Source organism: Musca domestica, unplaced genomic scaffold (assembly GCF_030504385.1).
Source record: "Musca domestica strain aabys unplaced genomic scaffold, Musca_domestica.polishedcontigs.V.1.1 18, whole genome shotgun sequence".
Lineage (NCBI taxonomy): Eukaryota > Metazoa > Arthropoda > Insecta > Diptera > Muscidae > Musca > Musca domestica.
Window position 1 is genome coordinate 1,769,861 of NW_026712238.1, and position 19,065 is coordinate 1,788,925.

Genomic DNA, 19,065 nt, shown 5'->3' on the forward strand with positions numbered 1-19,065 from the left:
ATATTTTCCAAGTTAGTCTAATATTACCAATTGAATTGTATCACGATTGCAAAACATTCCGAACGTTTGGAATTTAATTTTATTTTCTTATTTTTGAGAAATACTTTTTTTACTATATTATCGTAACATATCACTGATTACACTTCAATTAGTACTACACTGTGACATATATATATATATATTAAATTGTGGTACCGTCTATTGCCCAAATATAATTTATGTTAATTTTTATTCGATTCGATTTTGTTTACAACGAATTATGTGCTATTATTATTATTTAGTGTATTATGAAAGAATGGGGTTGTATGTACTATGTGTAACAAATAAAATTAAATTACTTAAACATTATGCTGTCCGCCGGCAACATTGCCAAGTTGCACCAGGATATTATCCTCCACTTCTCTTAGCTGTACATTTGCTGGTGCTATGGCACGTAAATTATTAACACTTCGACGTGGTGTAGATGCCCTGCTACCCGCACTGGTACTCGCTTGATTATCATTCACAATTCGCAATTGTTCTTTTGCTTTCTCCTCCATCAGTTTTTGTTTTTCTTTTTCGGCTAATAAAAAATTTGGATCTTGCGATGGGCACTCCAAGTGGACACAATGGAAAATTTCATTGGCCGTATTGCGAGTACCGATAATGCGTATAAACACCACGGGTAGGGGATTGAAAGAGAAATTTTGCCAAGATCGAGCATGTTCGTTACGTTTATCGACGACCATAACCCAATCCTTTTGATTTACCGATGTTTCAATGTAAAAACTGTATGTACGATCGTCGCAGTCCCACAATAGCAGGCGCATTGAGCCAATGATGTAGGGTTGGCCTGAAATAAATAATAACAATTAGTTTGGGTAGACATTTTTCAAAATTTTATACAAGTTAAGAGAGTAGTATTCAAAAAGTAAGGAAAGAGTGGAGGAAGTACAGGATTATTATCTTTTCAAATAGCGGATTTTGTTTTTTTTTCTCCGTGACTATGACTAAATCGACATAGGGACATAACGGGGAAATAATTCTTATAAGGAAACTCAAAATATAGCAATTTTATCCATGAACAAGAAAATAAGCAGTAAGTTCGACCGTGCCGAACTTTGAATACCCTTCACCAATTTGAACGAATTTGGAAATTTTCAAAAAGAAAACAAAAAACAATACCGAATATAGCCGTTATATAAAAACAGCCGCTAAAAATTTTGTTAAAATCTTAAAAATACCGAATATAGCCGTTATATATACGAAGACGTGGATCTGAATAAAAATATTTGTCATAAACCGTTACAATATTGAAATCCGAACATAAAAAATCCGGTGAGTTATGTAGCTAAAATCATCAAAATACAGAATATAGGGAGGTACTAATATATGGGGCCTACACGAAGGCCCGGACCTGCATAGACAATTTTCTGTGATAGACTGCAGTTTTTTAGTTCTCAATACGAAATGTAAAACAACTCTGGTGAATAATGTCATCGGAATATTGGAATCTACCGTTATATGGAGGCTATACGATATCGTTGATCTATATGGACATTTCTCTTCCAAGGAGTAAAATGCTTGGGAAGAACTTCTAGTATGGATTTTTAGACAATTTCATTGAAAAATGTAGCTAAAATCATCAAAATACCGAATATAAAAAGGTATCGTAATATGGGGAATATACGATATCTTGGACATATAGACAATAATCTTCCAGTGGATAAAGTACTCAAAAGGAACTCCTTGTGTGGATTTTCAGAAAATTCCATTGGAAAATGTAGCTAAAATCATTAAAATACCGAATATCGGGGGGTAACATTGTATGGGAGATAAACGATATCGTGGACCGATATAACCCATCTTCGAACTTGACCTGCCGGCAGACAAAAGACTGAACTGTGCAAAATTTCAAAGACAGGAACTTTGTTCGTTTTGACTCTAGCGTGATAACAACAGACGGACAGACGGACGGACGGACAGGGCTAAATCTCTTAGAATTTTACGCTGATCAAGAATATGTATTTGTTATGTCTAAAATTTACAAACATAATGACGAACTTAATATACCCTCCATACTATGTATGGTGGAGGGTATAAAAAGGCGTGCTGGATTTCCAAATGTTCATCTCTTCAAGTCATAAAAATCTGATCGGAAAAGGAATATAGACTTGAGGATCGAAGCTAGAGGAAAAAATAAACATAGTATCAGTTACCCCATGAAAATATTTAGTCTCCCGATTGACGGAATTACCCTCTACAAACCGAAATCCAGTATCTTAAAAGACCAAGTTACCTCGTACACAAGCCAAAAGTCATAGATTTTTAAGAAAAACCATCGGTGGGGCACAGAGACTATGCCTCACAAATATCTGGGGGAAAGATAAGAAAACTCAAGAGATTTCAAAATCATCCCTAAAGAAAATTTGTCTGATTTTATCAGGTTTTTCTCTTCTGGTCATAAAAATCTGGTCGGAGAATGAATATAAAATTGAAAATCGAGGCTTACGGGTATAGAAGGATAGAAGCTATGACCTCATAAAAATATTTAGCCTCCCAATCTACTAATGCCGACGATCATTCCACTACAAACCGAAGATCTGGGTATTACTGACAATGGAAAAGGACTCAAAAATGATACGATGTGGTGATAACTTACCCAATCTCACTAAAATCTCTCCACTATCCAATTGGTGGCACGTATAGCCCGAATCCCAATCATAATCAGTGTAATTTCCATTAATTAGACAATTTCGCGTACGACTTACTCCATCCACGACCACAGCACTCATTTCTATGGTAGCCACATTTGCTGTCGGTGCCACAATGTCATTGATCACTTTGGGTAAATTTGTCGTATACATAGCCTCCAAGGCCACCACATGAAATAGTCGATTGACGGTATTATATGTGCCAACCAATTTTATATAACGCACAGGTCTGGCCGGGAAATATAGAAATTGCCATGATCGGCAATGATATTTTGAATAGTCTATAACACGATCCCACTGCGTTTGATTTGGCGATACTTCAATGAAATACGAATAGGCACGATTATCACGATCCCATAGCAATATTTTAATGTGATTTATAATGCAAATTGTTCCTAGTTCAACGACAATACCCGTTTCATTTGTATCCGATATGCAGTGGCGGGTATAACCCTTTTCCATATCATATGAAGTAACATCGCCGTTCAGTAGTTCGGCACGACACTCTCCCATAATGGTGCGTGATACAAATTTAGCTGTGGCAACATTTTCTTCGGGCCACAATGCAGCACGATATGGTAAATATTTCGATGTGTTTTGTTCTTCGATGGCATCCAAAAGTTTATCCGGATTTAGAATGCCAGATGGGCGGACCACGTGTAACAGGTCTTCCAGATTCATGAGAGGCAAACGGACGAACGAAACAACAGACTGCAGGGATACAAATAAAATATTGAAAATGTAGTTTGAAATTGTAATCCTTATACTAACCTTGATATCAACATTGGGATTGTGTTTGCACCAGTCCCATACGGCAATAAAAATCTGTACTTCTGGAGCGAAAAATGAATCACGACGCAGAACTTCTTCCAAAGATTCCTGTGATATAGAAGTATAAATTAGAATAAAATTGTTCAAATTTAAATCTCATTCCCCCCTTACCTTTGATAAACTCTTGAAAGAATCATGTTGCAAAATGTCGGCTGCATTGCGATCCATAAAGGTCAAACAAACCTTTGTCAACTTCTCCAGATTATACAAACGTGCTGCGTCCAAAATTGCACAAACATTTCCCAAGGCCAAATACTGGCGTAAATAATCCGATATGGATAACTCTAATTCCGATAAACCATATTGATTTGCCAAACCCAGGGTATCCAATATATTATCCTCGTCCATTTGAGCCAATGACATATGACCGGAATATATGTAGCGCAGTAAAGATTTGAAGGCTTCAACCGGTACTTTAAGATGTATTTCTGTTTGTGTGGACTCGGAAAGGCCACCGTAGAGAAGGGCCCGAAAATATTCACTACGAGCAGCCAGCATAACACGATGGGCTGGTAACCTTTGATTCTCTACAATAAAGCAAACATCGGAATAGTCTTCATTGAGGCATAGCTGGGACATTTGTGAGGAGAAAAGTTCTGCAAAATTAAGAGATAAATACACACTGCCATTAACAATTCACCATCCCAAGTTCACTAATAACTTACCTGTCAATTCTATTTCATCTGTTCTTGGCTTATTGGGTCGTATACCCGACATCTTTCGATGACTTTGACTGCTCATGGCTATTCTTTTATTTTTAAAAGATATTTTTTAACCAAAAATTTACATACGAAATATTTCTGGTATTCTCTATTTGTTATTGCTTTTTTTTGTGTGTCAATGAGTATTTTTAATTGTTTTCAATTTGTCTATGTATTTTTGTTTATCACTTTGCGCGTCGTCTTCTATGGTATACTTTTGATTGTTTAATGAGTTTTGCTTATTTTGGTATTCTCTCGATTTTGGTTTGCTCACATTTCCTTTTTTAGTTTGTTGTTGTAACAGAATTTATTGTTTATTGTCTTGCCATTTTCTTTTGTTTAAACAAAAACAAAAGAATTCGATGTTTTGCAACCACTTTCCGGCAGAATTTTTTACAGAATGAGATGGGTATCAGACAACGTAGCGGAATGATTTTTTCGACGGCGTAGGTTTATCTTGTATGTGTACTCTGCACACAAACACATTAACAACCACTGCACATGTACACATCAAAACACCGAGAGTTGCGAATGAAGGAAGAGACAACCCACCAAATACCCAGCATGTATAGAAAGTGGAAGAGGCAAAACGACGCAACAGCTGTTTTCTCAATTGGAATGGAAGCAGTGCAAATTGTTCTCTTCTTCTTCATTATACTAATACAAAAGTGATATCCGTTACACAAAATATATGTTCCAGTTACTTTCAAACTATAATGTAAAGGGATTATTAGTTTGAATCTCTTATTTGAAGAACAATCAGTCAACATTGCAGCTTTGTATAAAAACAACACCAATATTTTTTTATTTTTTAACATGGCACAAAAATTAACAAGGGGAGTCATAGAAAATTACAGTAATACAATTTTACGTTGTATGTAAAATAAGTGTTTTATTTAACACTTTTACAAATATTCAAAACAATTTTTTATATTATTCGAAATACTACACACAAAAAACAGCGTTTGTTCCAGCACGAAAACAAAAATTTTTAAACATTCCTAATCAGTGCGGAAACAAGAAGAAAAGCTGTCAAGTTTTCCCTGGCCGAACTTTATTTTCCCTCCGCCATTTTTAAGGAACTTGAAATTTTCAAAAAAAAAAAAAAAAAAATCCGTAAAAAATACATCTCAAATGATGAACCTTTTTCCATTATTATTTTTTTTTTCATAGTCTTTAGTACCTATTACGAACTTCAATTACGAAATTTGAAACAAATCTGGTGCATAATACCGCAAAATGTGGACCTGCATATGCAATATCTTGTTATAGGTTGTAGTACCCATTAGTAGGTACCGTTATATGGGGGTTAAGGACAACTATTTGTCATACATTGTAGTAGAATACTGTGGGGTGCCGTTGTATGGGGGCTATATGAAAACGTGGACCTACATGGCCCATTTTCGAACTTAACGCCAAAATACACATGTGTGCAATTCAATTCGTTCAAAATATAGCGTTATTGCAACAGACAGATGGACATCGCTAAATCGACTTAGAAATTTACGCTGATCGAAAACAAATATACTTTATTCGGATCTGACATGAGCATTTCGAGAAGTTATAAACGGAATGACAAAGATAATATACTTTCATAGTATGGTGGAGGGTATGAAAATTGGGGAAAATTTTCAAAACTACTTTTATAAGTTCTGGAACAGAACAACTTTGCATATGTTTTGGCAAAATGGGTAATTCATCTTGCAAAAAATAAATTGTTGGACAAATTGGAACTAATAAGGTCAAAGCCCGTACACGTCCCTCAGGAACAACAGAGATTATTGCTGATATATTTGTCCATTCTTTATCGTTTACTTGCAGATTATCTGCGAAGCCAAAGGTGTCTACCTTGTACAAATAATTACATAAAAATGTTCAAAAAATGGAACGAGAATTGAACCCCTGATTTAGAGTATGTCATTGTCATTATTGGTCTGTTCCAGAACTGCAGGAAAGTACAAGTTTTTAATACAATTACCGATTTTCCCTTTATGATATCGAAAAATTTGCAAGGCTAGTAGATTCTTGCAGGTTTCGGAATATAGCATATATTTTGTAAAAATATAAGCATTTTGTTATACATCTGCGTCGTACCCATTGTGTCAGAAATTATTTTCTTAATATTTCAATTTTATCACAAAATTTTGTTACTTAAAAAAATAGGTCGATTGAATATCCGGGAAACAAAAGAAAACCTCAGTAGGTTTATATATTAAAATCAAACACATTTGTTTTTGGTCTAAAGACACCTTTATATCAATTGAATAAAGTGGAAGTCATGCAGAAGAATACAGGTAGATGCATCAACGCGTGGGAGCATTGATATGTCAAAAAAAAATTGAAATGTTTTTTAAAATATAAGTAGATTTTTATATGTTTTCTTATTCTAAGTTAGAAGGAGGCTATTATAATTAGCGTTTTCCAAAAATTTTTGCAAATTAAAATAATTTTTCATTCAACATTTTCAATTCCAAAATTGGTTTGACAGTTCATTGTCCCAGCAGCTGTGTCGACGCGACTACCTATATTCCTCTACCATGGTGGAAGTCTAAAACAGAAATGAAAAACAATATTGGAGAAAAATCGATCTATGTGAACAGTTCCTATGTTTCCAAAAAGAAATTCCACCTGCTTGTTTTGCAAAAATTCCATTATCGATTGGTCAGAACTCGACCTACCTGTCCCTAATGTCATCAAAACAATAACACAAACAGTTACGAGATACACGGAGAGAGTGTGTCTTGTTTTTTTGTGTAGTTCTCATTGGTTGTGAAATAAGAAACAATTATTAAACGGAAAAAAGCCACAGATTAAAAAAAAAATAACAGAAATGAATGAAAATACCAATAATTTATGAAAAAATAAAATAAATCACGATGAGATGTGCAATATAAAAAGTTGAATGTCTTATGCTCAGAGAAAAACAATAGAGAGCATTTACATTAACAACACAATGCCGTTTAAATGTTAGTGTACGTGAAGCCGTCGCATCTTTTGGGAGGAAAAAATTAAAGGGTAAATTGTTATCTATGAATTTACTTAATAAAGGGGATTCTCTATTTGGAAAATCTCTGAAGTGTTCCTAACACCTTTACGATTGTATTCGGATTTTGAACCGGATGTAAATTACATTGTTTGCCACCTATTCTCCTGTGGAATAATAAAACAACGCCGTCGACATAGAAAACGAATGGCGCTAACGCCGACCTACTTTACATTTTCTTAACTGCGTAATTTTGTGTGTCAAACAAGAACAAAAATTGCAGTGCTATTTTGTTATGGATTGAAGCAATTGGAAAATTTAAATTCTTGTTCTAAATATTTAGAATACTGATTGGAAAATACAAAATAGATCATCTGATATCCGGAAAATCAAATTGACGGACACTAAAGAAGATTGTGGTTTGTTTTTGTACGTTTAAATGTGAAAAATCGAAGTGTTTACAATTATCTGGCAGAAAAAAAGAAAAACAACTTCGTATCTATGTCGTTAACATTTGTCGTTTTCCAATTCATTCTTGTTGTTTTTGTGTAAAAAGCAAAATAAAAAGTGCAATTTTGCTGGCATTTCACATAGTGCATTATTTCCTTCTGCCATGGGTGCCCTTCATCAACATTTGTTTGTGTTTTTTTGCTTTCGTATTGTTTGAGAGGTGGAGAGTGGGCGCAATTCGTGTGTGTTGCTTTTGCTCTAATGATTGTTGCTATTCTATTTGCTCAGTGAGAGTGTGTTTGTGTACGTCATTAAATGAAAGAGCGAACAAATAATTTTCTGCAGTATTTCGTATATTTGTGTTCTAGAGTTTGCTGCTTTGAAAAGCAAAATAAAAAAGAAGAATAATTTATAAACATTCATTGTTATTATCACCTATGAATTAGCCAGAAACAATAGTGCCTCCCCCCTTGGGACCACAAAGAAATTCAATGTGGTAGTTGTAATGTATCGTGTTAACGCCGTCATAGCTTTGTTTTTGCCAATTTTTTCTAAGTTTTTGTTTGGTATTTGCTTTTTGTTAATTATACTTTTCGTTCGATGCAGTGGGCCAAATCATATGCACCATATGCTGGTCCGTCCGTCCATTCGGTCAGGCAATACCTGGTGTATACCTTTCGCCAGCTGTGGCAGCAGCTAACCAATACACAATCATTATTATTTATATATATTATAGGGAAAATTGTTCAGGCATTGTCGATTACGCTAATTATTCAAATGTTTATTGCGGATATTAAAAGACAAGATACAAAACTGGCTTTTTTGCAAAGTTGAAATTTTATCTTGGTTGGAAAGGCAACAACAGCAACAAAAATATCACTAACATTCAACATTTAGAGATAAAAGAAAACAACAACAACAAAACCTTGTGTTTTATTTTTTTCTGTAAACCAACAAAGATACTAGCCACAGAAGGCCAAAACCAACAACACAAACCCTCTACCAACCAACCAATCAACCATCCAACAACAACAGCAGCAACCATAACAATTACCCAAACAACTGCAACAACAGCAGCAAACATTAGCAAAAAGAATCAGTTCAAGGTCTCGTTGGTAAGTTTTTATGTACATGCATACATACAAACACACCATCATGCATATATACATACATACATATTTAGTACATGACATTTTGGGAAGTGGGGGTCCATATAGTAAAACATTGTGTAAATGTATACAAACACGAGCAGATAGATAGATGGTGTCTATCTAAGAACCAACTTGGTTTCCAATATTTTGTTTATATCCTGCCAATTTTATGCTTGCAGATAAAATATTTAACAAATCGGGAAATATTTTTAGCAATATAAGGTAGCATCGTGAAGAAAATGAGTCAAAGCATTTGGTTTTTGGCATACATTCAATTTATGTGTTTTATAAATTTTGGTTTGTATTTGTGTTATTGAATAATGCAATGAGAATTTATACTATTGGCACATATGCAACCATTGGAGATACAAATTTGAAATTGTGTTTAAAATGTGTTCGGCAATTAAAATTTAATAACACCAAGTAAAATAAGTAAGCAAAGGCTACAGTCGAGCGGGGCCGACAGTTGAATACCCTACAACACTATAATAAACGATACAGTTTATATAGGCGGGATACTCGAAAGAATTCCACAAGATATTGTGACAAATAATAAAAGAAAACCATCATGTTTCGTTCTCTAATGTTCAAATAATAGCAACTTAAACTAATTTGCTCATTTCCAATTTATTGGTAGATGTTGCACTTAAATGGTCTCTGGAACCAATATTTCCCAAAGACCTATAATTTCTTAGGAGTGGCAAAAGATTAACATTTATTATTGGTTTTTGACTGAAACGCATCTATATGAGATACAGACATTTGACTATATTCCTTAATGAAATCAGCGTTAACGAAATAGTCAGAAGTGCGTCTTTCCTGTATTTGTGAATTCTCGAAAAAGTCTCTGGAATGGACATTTTCGTATTTTGTCTACAAAAGTTGGCAAACTATTTCACACATAGAATATTTTTGGATGGCCATCCAAAACTGCTTGGCTTTTGCAATGTCCGGTAACCCCCATTCAAATGTGCGTGAGGATCGGGCGATAATTACGACCTGCCGACAATTTTGCAGTTTTTTGGTCCATTTCAACCCCTAAATATATGGCGATCATCTCCAAAAAGAGTATGCTTCTATTCTGACCCTCATCTTATCCCCATGCAAAATTTCGTAAGGATCGGGCCATAAATGCGATCTGTATATGGTATCCTGATATCCTAATAACTTAGTTATGTTAGCTGTAGAAATATTAGCAAATGTTTAATTCAAAATGAAAATATGCCAAAAATATGACAAAATTGAAAAAATATGAGAAAATTTTACAAAATCAATATTTTCATCTTTAGAGAGATATTTTTATGCGATTTTTTAGACGTTTTTTCTTTCCTGCCAAGAGGCCATTCTGAATTAAACACAACTGTCGAAATCAGTTCAGCCGTTCTCGACATATAAGAGATCTTTCAAGCATATCTTCTTTGATAAACATATATATCGCACATATTTTGCTATATATCCGATTTGTTGGATGTTAACATCAATGTAAAGGTCAGAAGTAACCTTGTCATAACTTTGTGATTTCGCCGGGATTTAAAATATTCGCGGTTTAATGAAAAATTTTGAATTTTTTCAACACAAAATATATGGTCTATTTTACCCGCTAAATATTATCCGATGACCACCCAATTTGGTAGGCTTCTTTCCCGTCCTAAACTCTAGCTACATGCGAAATTCCGCGTCGATTGGTCTATAATTGCGACCTGTATAGCTACTGCAAAATCCGAAATTTTTTCAGTATTTGGTCCATTTCAACCCCTAAACATTTGGCGATCATCTCAAAAAGAAATAGGGTTCTATTCTGGCCCGACCCCGACCTCCATTCCAAATTTCGTGAAGATCGGGCCATAATTGCGACCTGTAGAGTGATTACAAATTAACATGGACAGACGGACAGACGGACGGATGGACATACATAGCTAGATCGACTCAGCTCGGCGAGCTAGGATGATCCATATATACTTTCCTATGTGGGAAACCAATATTTCGTGGTGTTACATAATTTTTGGCCCAATCAAACTTATAATACCCCCAACACATAGTGTTGTAGGGTATAAAAATTCAATAGGCAATGAACTGATAATATTTATCTTCCACTGAAAGAAAATAAAAACATTTGAATGTACCCATTCCAATTTATTTTTGCAATGCAGATCTGTGTCTTTTAAATGAATTCAGAAATTATTGTAAAATGTATTTGAAGTTCTCAAAAAAATTGAATATCAGGTGGTACCGTAACAACAAGGCTATTCCATTAGAATAAAAAATACCATACCAAATATAATATTTAAATATAAGAAAAATCGGAATCATCCCGAATGGGATTTGGGTTATAATAAAATTTGGACTGATTTTTGAAAGGTTTGTACGGAACAACTAATTCTTTGTAAAGTCCAAAGATCCAAATAAAACCCGTCAAAAACAGTGTCGTTATACAGGGTGAGATAAAACACTGCAAAAACGTCAAACGCCATATTTTTTACATTTATTTTTAATTTTTTTAATGAAAGCAAGCAGTCGGAAATAGCATCAAATTTTAGAATAAGTTTAGATTTGTTCGAATTTGTCACCTTTTGCACTAATTATGAACTTCAAACGGCCAATGAAAAACACGCTGCCCCAATGTTGCTCTGCGGTATTTTGTCCCATTCCCGGCGACACTTTGGTATAATTTTGGTGCCAACCTTGCTTTCCAAAATACTACAGACACAATAGTCCAACTGATTGGTAGCCGGAGATTTTGGTGGCCATTGTGCGCTGGAAATGAAGCGAGGAACCTCATTTTGTAACCATTCTTGGGCGGAGCGGGCTGAGTGCGATGATGTTGAGTCCTGTTGGACTGTCCAAGGTCTGCGGCCAAAATGTTTTCGTGCCCAAGGCTTTAATACATCCTCCAGAATATTTTCGCGATAATATTCGGCATTTATTCTGATGCCACGGTCGATTAATACGAGCGGAGAGCGACCATGGCGGCCCACACCATCATCATGGCCGGCGCTTGAGTTCTGGTGGCCAACCGAAGGTGCACATTTTCAGCTGACCTCTTTGGCAAGTAAACACGATCATTTTGTTTGTTTACAAACTGCTGGACAAAGGTTTTACCCCGAGTTCATTTTTCAATATTTACCGAATGGAATATTGTGATATGTTCAGTTCTCGAGCCATTTTTCAGCCACTGCGACGCGTGTTTCGATCAAGTCGCTTCTTTACTTTTCGTACCATTTCTGCTGAGGTTGTTGTTTTCTTCCGTCCACTTCCGTGACGTCGGGCTACGCTACAAGTATAACGGTAATGAGCGATGGTACGGGACACAAATGATTTATCCACATTTAAATGCTGGAGTTCTCTAATCATAGCCACTTGTGGGTTTCCAGCAAAATATAAATAATAACTTTTTTTTCTGGAAAATTCTCACCAAAATGATTTTGTACGTTTGTAAACAATATAATGAGCTTTCACTGGAATAATTTTAACAGTTGTCGGACGAGGGGCTTGGAAATGACAGCAGTCTGAAGTTGTTTGCAGTTTTTCATCTCACCCTGTATATATATTCATAATCAGCATAGAATTCTAAGCCGATATAACGATGTCCGTCTGTTTGTAGAAATCACGATACAGCCCACATTATTCGACATATGGCTTCAAATTTTGGCCAGGAAGTTTGGTAATGATAATGAGATATATCGGTCCACGTTTTGATATAACCGCCATATATCGGTACATTCCGATGTTGGGTATTTTGATGATTTTTGCTACATTTTTTAACGGATTTGTCTAAAAATTGGTATTTGTAGTTCGCAATGGTTTTAGCTTTGGTGGCGGAACATAGTACATATAGATAGGTCCACGTTTTGGTATATCCCCCATAAAACGGTACCTCCCGATTTTCGGTATTTTGATGATTTTTGCGACGTTTTTTCACGAAATTGTCTGAAAATTGGTATTTGTTGGTCATAAAGGGCTCTAGCTCCGGTAGCGCAAAATTATATAAAAGTAAAAAATTCGGCGCAATTGTTCTAAAAGGATTTCAAAAGCAAGAGCATATTAAAACTGAAAGGACAATTTCCCAACTTTATTTTAATTTTTAACGAAAATATATGCCTCAATCAACTTTAAACATAACGTTACAATTTTTTTTTAATTTGTTATCTTCCATCGCATCATTGCATTACTTTTTTGATATTGCATTTGACCTGGATATATTCTTCATATAATTAAATCATTGAATATTCAATTTTCAAATGAAAACATTATGCTACTTTTACCTTCATACGATCATCCATAACATGATCGTTGATCGCTGGAGAATAAATTATCATAACACTATCTCATTGCGATTACTAATAATAATTTCTTTGTTACCATTTTTGGAGGTTTTCTTGCTAAACCAGTTTAAGTTGGACAACCGTTACTCGGTTGATGAGGATAAGAACCAGTTGTTTATTTTTTTGCGCCAGCGTTCAAGTCAAGCTTTAATGTGTTTTTGTTTTGTTTGTTTTTTATTTGTTTATCTTTTACATTTATTTCGTATTCTATTGAAGTCGTTGCCTTGCCTTGTTGGCTATTCTTGGCGTTTGCTTGCTGCCATTTATTTTCGTTAGTTAAAAGAACTTTTATGGAATGTTTATTTTTTTCAGACCACATATCGTTTGAAGAATCACCTGGTACGTTATCACCTCATTTACAATTAGTATTCGATGTGCATTCGCTTGATTCTTTTTGTGAGCTGTTTTTTGGTTTCACATGCAAATTTTTTTCTTCGAGTGTTTTTTTAGCCATAAGCTTTTATTTTTATATTACCCGATGGCTACTAAAAAACTATATTGGCTTTTTAAATGCACTCAATTGAAATATCAGGATCTTTTGACAAATTGACAAACTAGACTGAATATGTAATTAAACTTATCTGCTACTTATTCATCCCTAGGGACACTAAATAAAACAAATGTGTTAGCTTTATCATATGTTCTTTTTAAAAACCTGTAAGAATCTACTCGCAATTTTTTCAATATCATAAATATGTTTGACAAAGTATATATACGGGCTGAGATAAAAAACTGCAACAAAGTCAAACGCAATAATTTTTACAATTTTTCTCAAATTTTATTGAATGAAAGCAAGAAATGTCGGAAATAGCATCAAATTTTAGAATAAGTTTAGATTTGTTCGAATTGATCACCTTTGGCGCGAAATATGGCCTTTAAACGTCCAATGAAACCGTCACACGCCGCCCGAATGTTGCTCTGCGGTATTTTGGCCCATTCTCGGCGAAGCGCTTGCTTGAGGTGATCGACTCTTTGGTATTTTTTAGTGCCAACTTTGTTTTTCAAAATTCTTCAGGCACGATTGTCCAACGGATTGGTATCCGGAGATTTTGGTGGCTATTGTGCGCTGGAAATGAAGCGAGGAACCTCATTTGGTAACCATACTTGGGTGGCGCGTGCTGAGTGCAATGGTGCTGAGTCCTGTTGGAATGTCCAAGGTCTGCGACCAAAATGTTTGCGTGCGCAAGGCTTTAATACACCCTCCAGAATATTTTCGCGATAATATTCGGCATTTATTCTGATACCACGGTCGAGTAATACGAGCGGAGAGCAAACATCGGCTGTTATGGCGGCTCTCACCATCACCATGGCGGGCGCTTGAGTTTTGGTGGCCAACCGAAGGTGCACATTTCAGCTGACCTCTTTGGCAAGTAAACACGATAATTTTGTTTGTTTACAAATTGCTGTACAACGAATGTTTTCTCATCGGAGAAAACCAAATTCGGCAGTTCACCACTTTCGGCCAAGCTGAGCCTATTTTCTTTCTGTTGCGGTGCAAGTTCTTGCACTTTTTGGTATTTAAATGGCTTTACCCCGATCTCATTTTCAATATTTGCCGAATGGAATATTGTGATATGTTCAGTTCACGAGCCATTTTTCGGCCACTACGACGCGGGTTTCGATCTAGTTGCTTCTTTACTTTTCAAACTATTTCTGCTGATGTTGCTGTTTTCTTCTGCCTCTTGCTTGACGTCGGGCTGCGCTACAAGTATCACAGTAACGAGTGATGGTACGAGACACAAAAGATTTATTCACATTTAAATGCTGGAGAGCTCTAACGAAGCCACTTTTGGTTTTCCAACCAAATATAAAGAAATCACACTATCACGCTTGAATTCCATCACGAATAACTTTTTTTCTGGAAAATTCTCACCAAAATGCTTTTGTACGCTTGTAAACAATATAATGACCTGTCAGTGGAATAATTTTAACAGCTGTCGGACGAGTGGCTTAGAAATGACAGCAGTCTGAAGTTGGTTGCAGTTTTTTCATCTCACCCTGTATTTTGCCATGATCAAATAGCGGTATTAAAAAACCACTAAAAGTACATCCACATTAAGGATGTTCTAATATTTCAATATGGAAAAATATATTCCACGAAAAAATATATCAAGGGTCTAAGTAGTAACGTCCGATCTTTTAAAAACAAAATTTCGACTTTTACACCAACAGCAAATAATTTTGATAATTATTTATTCCCCAGACATAGGCCACTTCTCCCACCACCCCCAAAAAGGAAAATAATTTTACTTATTTTGGCAGAGAATAGGTCAAAAACTTGGCGTGCGCCTTTACTGTCGTCAATATTTGTTTTGGTCTTTTTGCGCACTTTTGAAATAAAAAAATGAATAAGAAATATCAATTCGCACTTCGTGAGAGTATCGACTGCCACCAAAAACAAATGTTTATAACCCATCGAGAAAAAAGAAAAACAAAAAAAAAAAAGCGAAAAAACATAAACAAAAATTTTATAAACATAAACAAATGATAAGAAAACTCTCACCCAATTATAATGGTGGCTCGCTTTTTGGGGGAGCATTATCAACAATGTCGAGTCGTTTTGGCGTCGATGAGATACGCCACGTAGGAAGCCCCTCCCCCCTCCTTCGCATTAAGTAGTGTAAACAATAGAAAAGAAAATGAAACAAATGCTTTAGATACAAATAAATGTATGTCTGTGGGTACATATTTTTTATAATTTGCATGTTTTGATAATGACACGATTGTTGTATTTTGTTTTTTTTTTTTTTAATGTAGAAAGGTATTTGTTTGTGCATTAAAGCTGTTAAATGCTTTTAAATTCCATTGTAATTGCTTTTAGCCACTTCTAGGTCTATCAATCACATGCGAAAGCAAGAATTAAGACGCATTATGTTTTGTCGATCGGCTGTGAAATGATTGAAAGTGTGCGATAAAGAAAAGTACATTTGCCCCAAATTTTTGTTGTTGGCTGTGGCGTGTGTTCGATTTCTGTGGAGTTGATAATGTTGATGATGACTTGATTTGCCGTAGATTTCATGCAGTTAGATGAATTTGTATATGATTTACCAACATAGTATGGAGAGTATTTCTCTATTCCAGAACGAGCAAGAATCTACTAGTTTTGCAATTTTTATTGATATCATAAAAGGAAAATTGGTTATATGAATTCTTATAAAAGATTAATCTGTTGTGATTTAAATTTCAAATAAAATAAAATCCCAATAGCGCCTAAGTTTATTGTAAAACTTTTGTCTTCTTCTCTGACCTTATATAGGCATTGGAACCAACCTTATATTTAAATATCGTGTTCACAACCCATTGAAACCGATGTAGCCATTGTCAGTCTGTCTGCTGTGATCAATTTAGCATTGAAAAAACTTGAAATAAGTAGCGAATCAGTCGCATTGGCCATTCCAACAAGATTTGTTATTTGGAATTATCCTGTAGCATCTATAGTAATTTGGAAAGTAGAACCTACTCCGTTATTAAAAACTGGAATGATGCATTGAATTTTTTAAAATTAACTAGAAAAATCTGCTGCAACCCGAAATGTTTTAGAAAATGTAAATGGGTATTAAAGCCGGCCTTATCAATAATATCGTGCCGCTGCTAATTGGGTCCTTGGAGAAATCTTATCTTTGAGGTCCAAGTTTTACCTCGGTGGATACACCACGAAGAAGAGTTTCGAAAAGCTTTATTAGGATTCAGTCGCATTTCTAATATGAGATATGCGCAATTTTTTGGAAAATATGGAAATACGCGTGAGGTACCAGATATAGTGGACCGAAATATTCTACTTCATCTAGTACATATAAAATTTTGGTATGTGCAAAATTTATAGGAAATCGAACATTTATATCCAATTTTATACGAAATCTTAATTTCCGATGAATTATATATTCATATCAAATTTATGGTTAAGAGAAATATTTTTATGTAGCAAGTTGCATCGAATCGCCGACTTGTTTCGCAAGTTATAACAGATACAACCATTGGAAATGGTGACCCTTGGTGGGTAAGGTACCAGAAGGGGTTTGCTAGATATCTAGCATCTTGACAACTGATCTTGTGTTAGCAAAAAATGTTTGGATGTGTGAAATTATTAATCCTATGTGGGGGAAGTACCAGAAGAAGTTGGCCGGTATGCGCCATTTTCAGAGCAGATTTTGTGTTAGTAGAAATAATGGGATGTGTGAAATTTGAAGAGAACCAGATGCTTATTTAGGATCGTTTTGGTTATTCAAAATTTGGACCCTTAGTGGATGAGGTACCAAAAGAAATGGCCCGATCTCTATCATCTCTATAACAGATCTTGTTGTGAGAGAAATATGGAGATGTGCAAAGTCCGAATGAAGTCGAATGTTAATTTCGTGTTTTATGAGCTTCATGGATATTCAAAAAGTTGACCCTCTGTGGGGGATGTACCAGAAGGATTGGACCGATATATTCCATCTTCACAGCAGATCTTGTGTTAGTAGAAATAATGGGATGTGTGAAATATGAAGATCGTTTATGATCGTTTTGGTTATTCAAAATTTTCACCTTTTGTGGAGAGGTACCAGAATAAATGGTCCGATCTCTACCGTCTTCATAACAGATCCTGTGTCGATAGAAATATTCAGATGTGCCAAGTCCAAATGAAATCGGATGTTAGTGTCGTGTTTTATGAGCTTCATGGATATTTAAAATGAGGTACCAGAAGGAGTGGATATATTCCATCTTCACACCAAACCTTCTGTTAATAAAAATAATGTGATGTTTGTAATTTGTAGACAAACGGACACTTACATTACATTTTATAATGGTTATAATTATTCAAAATCTTGACCCTTTGTGGGGTAGTTCCTTGATGGAGTGGACCGCATCTGGGATTTGCAAAGTTGAAGCAAAATCGGATAATCCATTCTTTTTCTCTCCAGTAAATTATTTTCTTTGAAAATGGTGACATTTTGTGGGGGAGGTACCAGAAGGAGTGGACCAATATTGCCTATCTCCGAACTCGATCTAAGTTTGACAATAATATTACGATGTACCAAGTTTGGATAACATCGAGAGTTATCGTGCGCACCAGTCAGCCAGACGGACGAACATCTCTAGATCGCCTCCAAATGTCCTGAAAGGGATTTGCTCCAAAAAAACCTAGGGTCTAAAACCGTTATTTTGATGAGGTACGTTTTGGCCGTATGAAATTATATATGTACTCTTATTAGCCATATGACTGAGGGTATAATTAAATTAAAGCTCTTGCCAATTGCTCAATAACAATGTTATACCACGTTGTACTTTTTAGGACTTTTCGTTAACTTAAATGATCTGTTCCAGAACCTGCCAGAATCTACTAGTTTTGCAATTTTTTTGACATAATAAAGGGAAAATCGGTTATCGTTGTAAGAGCTTTTTAATTCTTTCAGTTTTGGAACAGACCTAAAGTACGAAGTTCCACATTCCAATGTTCCAGTTTGAACCAATTTCAATGCTGTGCCATGTTGTACCTTTTAGTACTTTTCGTACCCTGAAGTAAGAATTTCAAAATATCCCGCCTTATCCTACCTCCTTCATGCCTTAATGCAAGAGTAACGTGATTGACTTACTAACTGGCTGATTGACCTACTAAAGCATAGGTGACATGGTGAGGTACTGAAGGCTAAAATGTATCTTTTTTCGTACACTTTAAGTACACAAATCCCGCTTTATCCGTCAGTGATTCAGTATTTTCGCCTGTGCGTTTATGGGACAATCAGGCAGTCATAGAGCCAATCACTTGCCTCTTTTATTGATATCGGTTTTAAATAGATTTCATTTTCAATCTTAGAATTCAATATTTTTCGGTGATGGCAACTCTGGTGCCGAAGCAAACTAAAAGTTTATTGCTCTTTCTTTCAACTCATCTGTTATCTGTTTGTTTGCATTTATACGCTGGAGATTGGGTGTCTGTGTGTGTAAGTTTGTTTT

General features: G+C 35.3%; 1 protein-coding gene and 1 long non-coding RNA gene across 6 annotated transcripts in view; one reads left to right on the forward strand and one right to left on the reverse strand.

Moving 5' to 3' along the window:
• Nucleotides 1–210: 210 nt before the first annotated feature.
• Nucleotides 211–4,664, reverse strand: LOC101901604 (BTB/POZ domain-containing protein 9). Of its 2 annotated transcripts, XM_005190134.4 has the most exons (5): nucleotides 4,190–4,662; nucleotides 3,636–4,120; nucleotides 3,465–3,572; nucleotides 2,642–3,404; nucleotides 211–832 (listed from the first exon to the last, which is right to left on the reverse strand). In XM_005190134.4, exons 1-5 carry the CDS (start codon nucleotides 4,263–4,265, stop codon nucleotides 339–341), a joined length of 1,926 nt encoding a protein of 641 aa, XP_005190191.2. In that variant the 5' UTR covers nucleotides 4,266–4,662; the 3' UTR covers nucleotides 211–338. The 2 variants fall into 2 exon arrangements, with proteins under 2 accessions (XP_005190191.2, XP_058976840.1); XM_059120857.1 differs by having other exon boundaries at nucleotides 2,642–3,572; nucleotides 4,190–4,664.
• A 2,291-nt stretch (nucleotides 4,665–6,955) lies between these two features.
• Nucleotides 6,956–19,065, forward strand: part of LOC105262025 (protein yippee-like) — a 76,556-nt gene continuing 64,446 nt past the window's right edge. The window contains exons 1-2 of one of the 4 annotated variants that reach the window (XR_009341932.1): nucleotides 6,956–7,240; nucleotides 8,395–8,773. This is a non-coding gene — a long non-coding RNA (protein yippee-like). Of the gene's footprint in view, nucleotides 7,241–7,490; nucleotides 7,638–8,394; nucleotides 8,774–19,065 lie in introns of those variants that run through there. The other 3 variants (XR_009341931.1, XR_009341933.1, XR_009341934.1) reach the window with 3 other exon arrangements.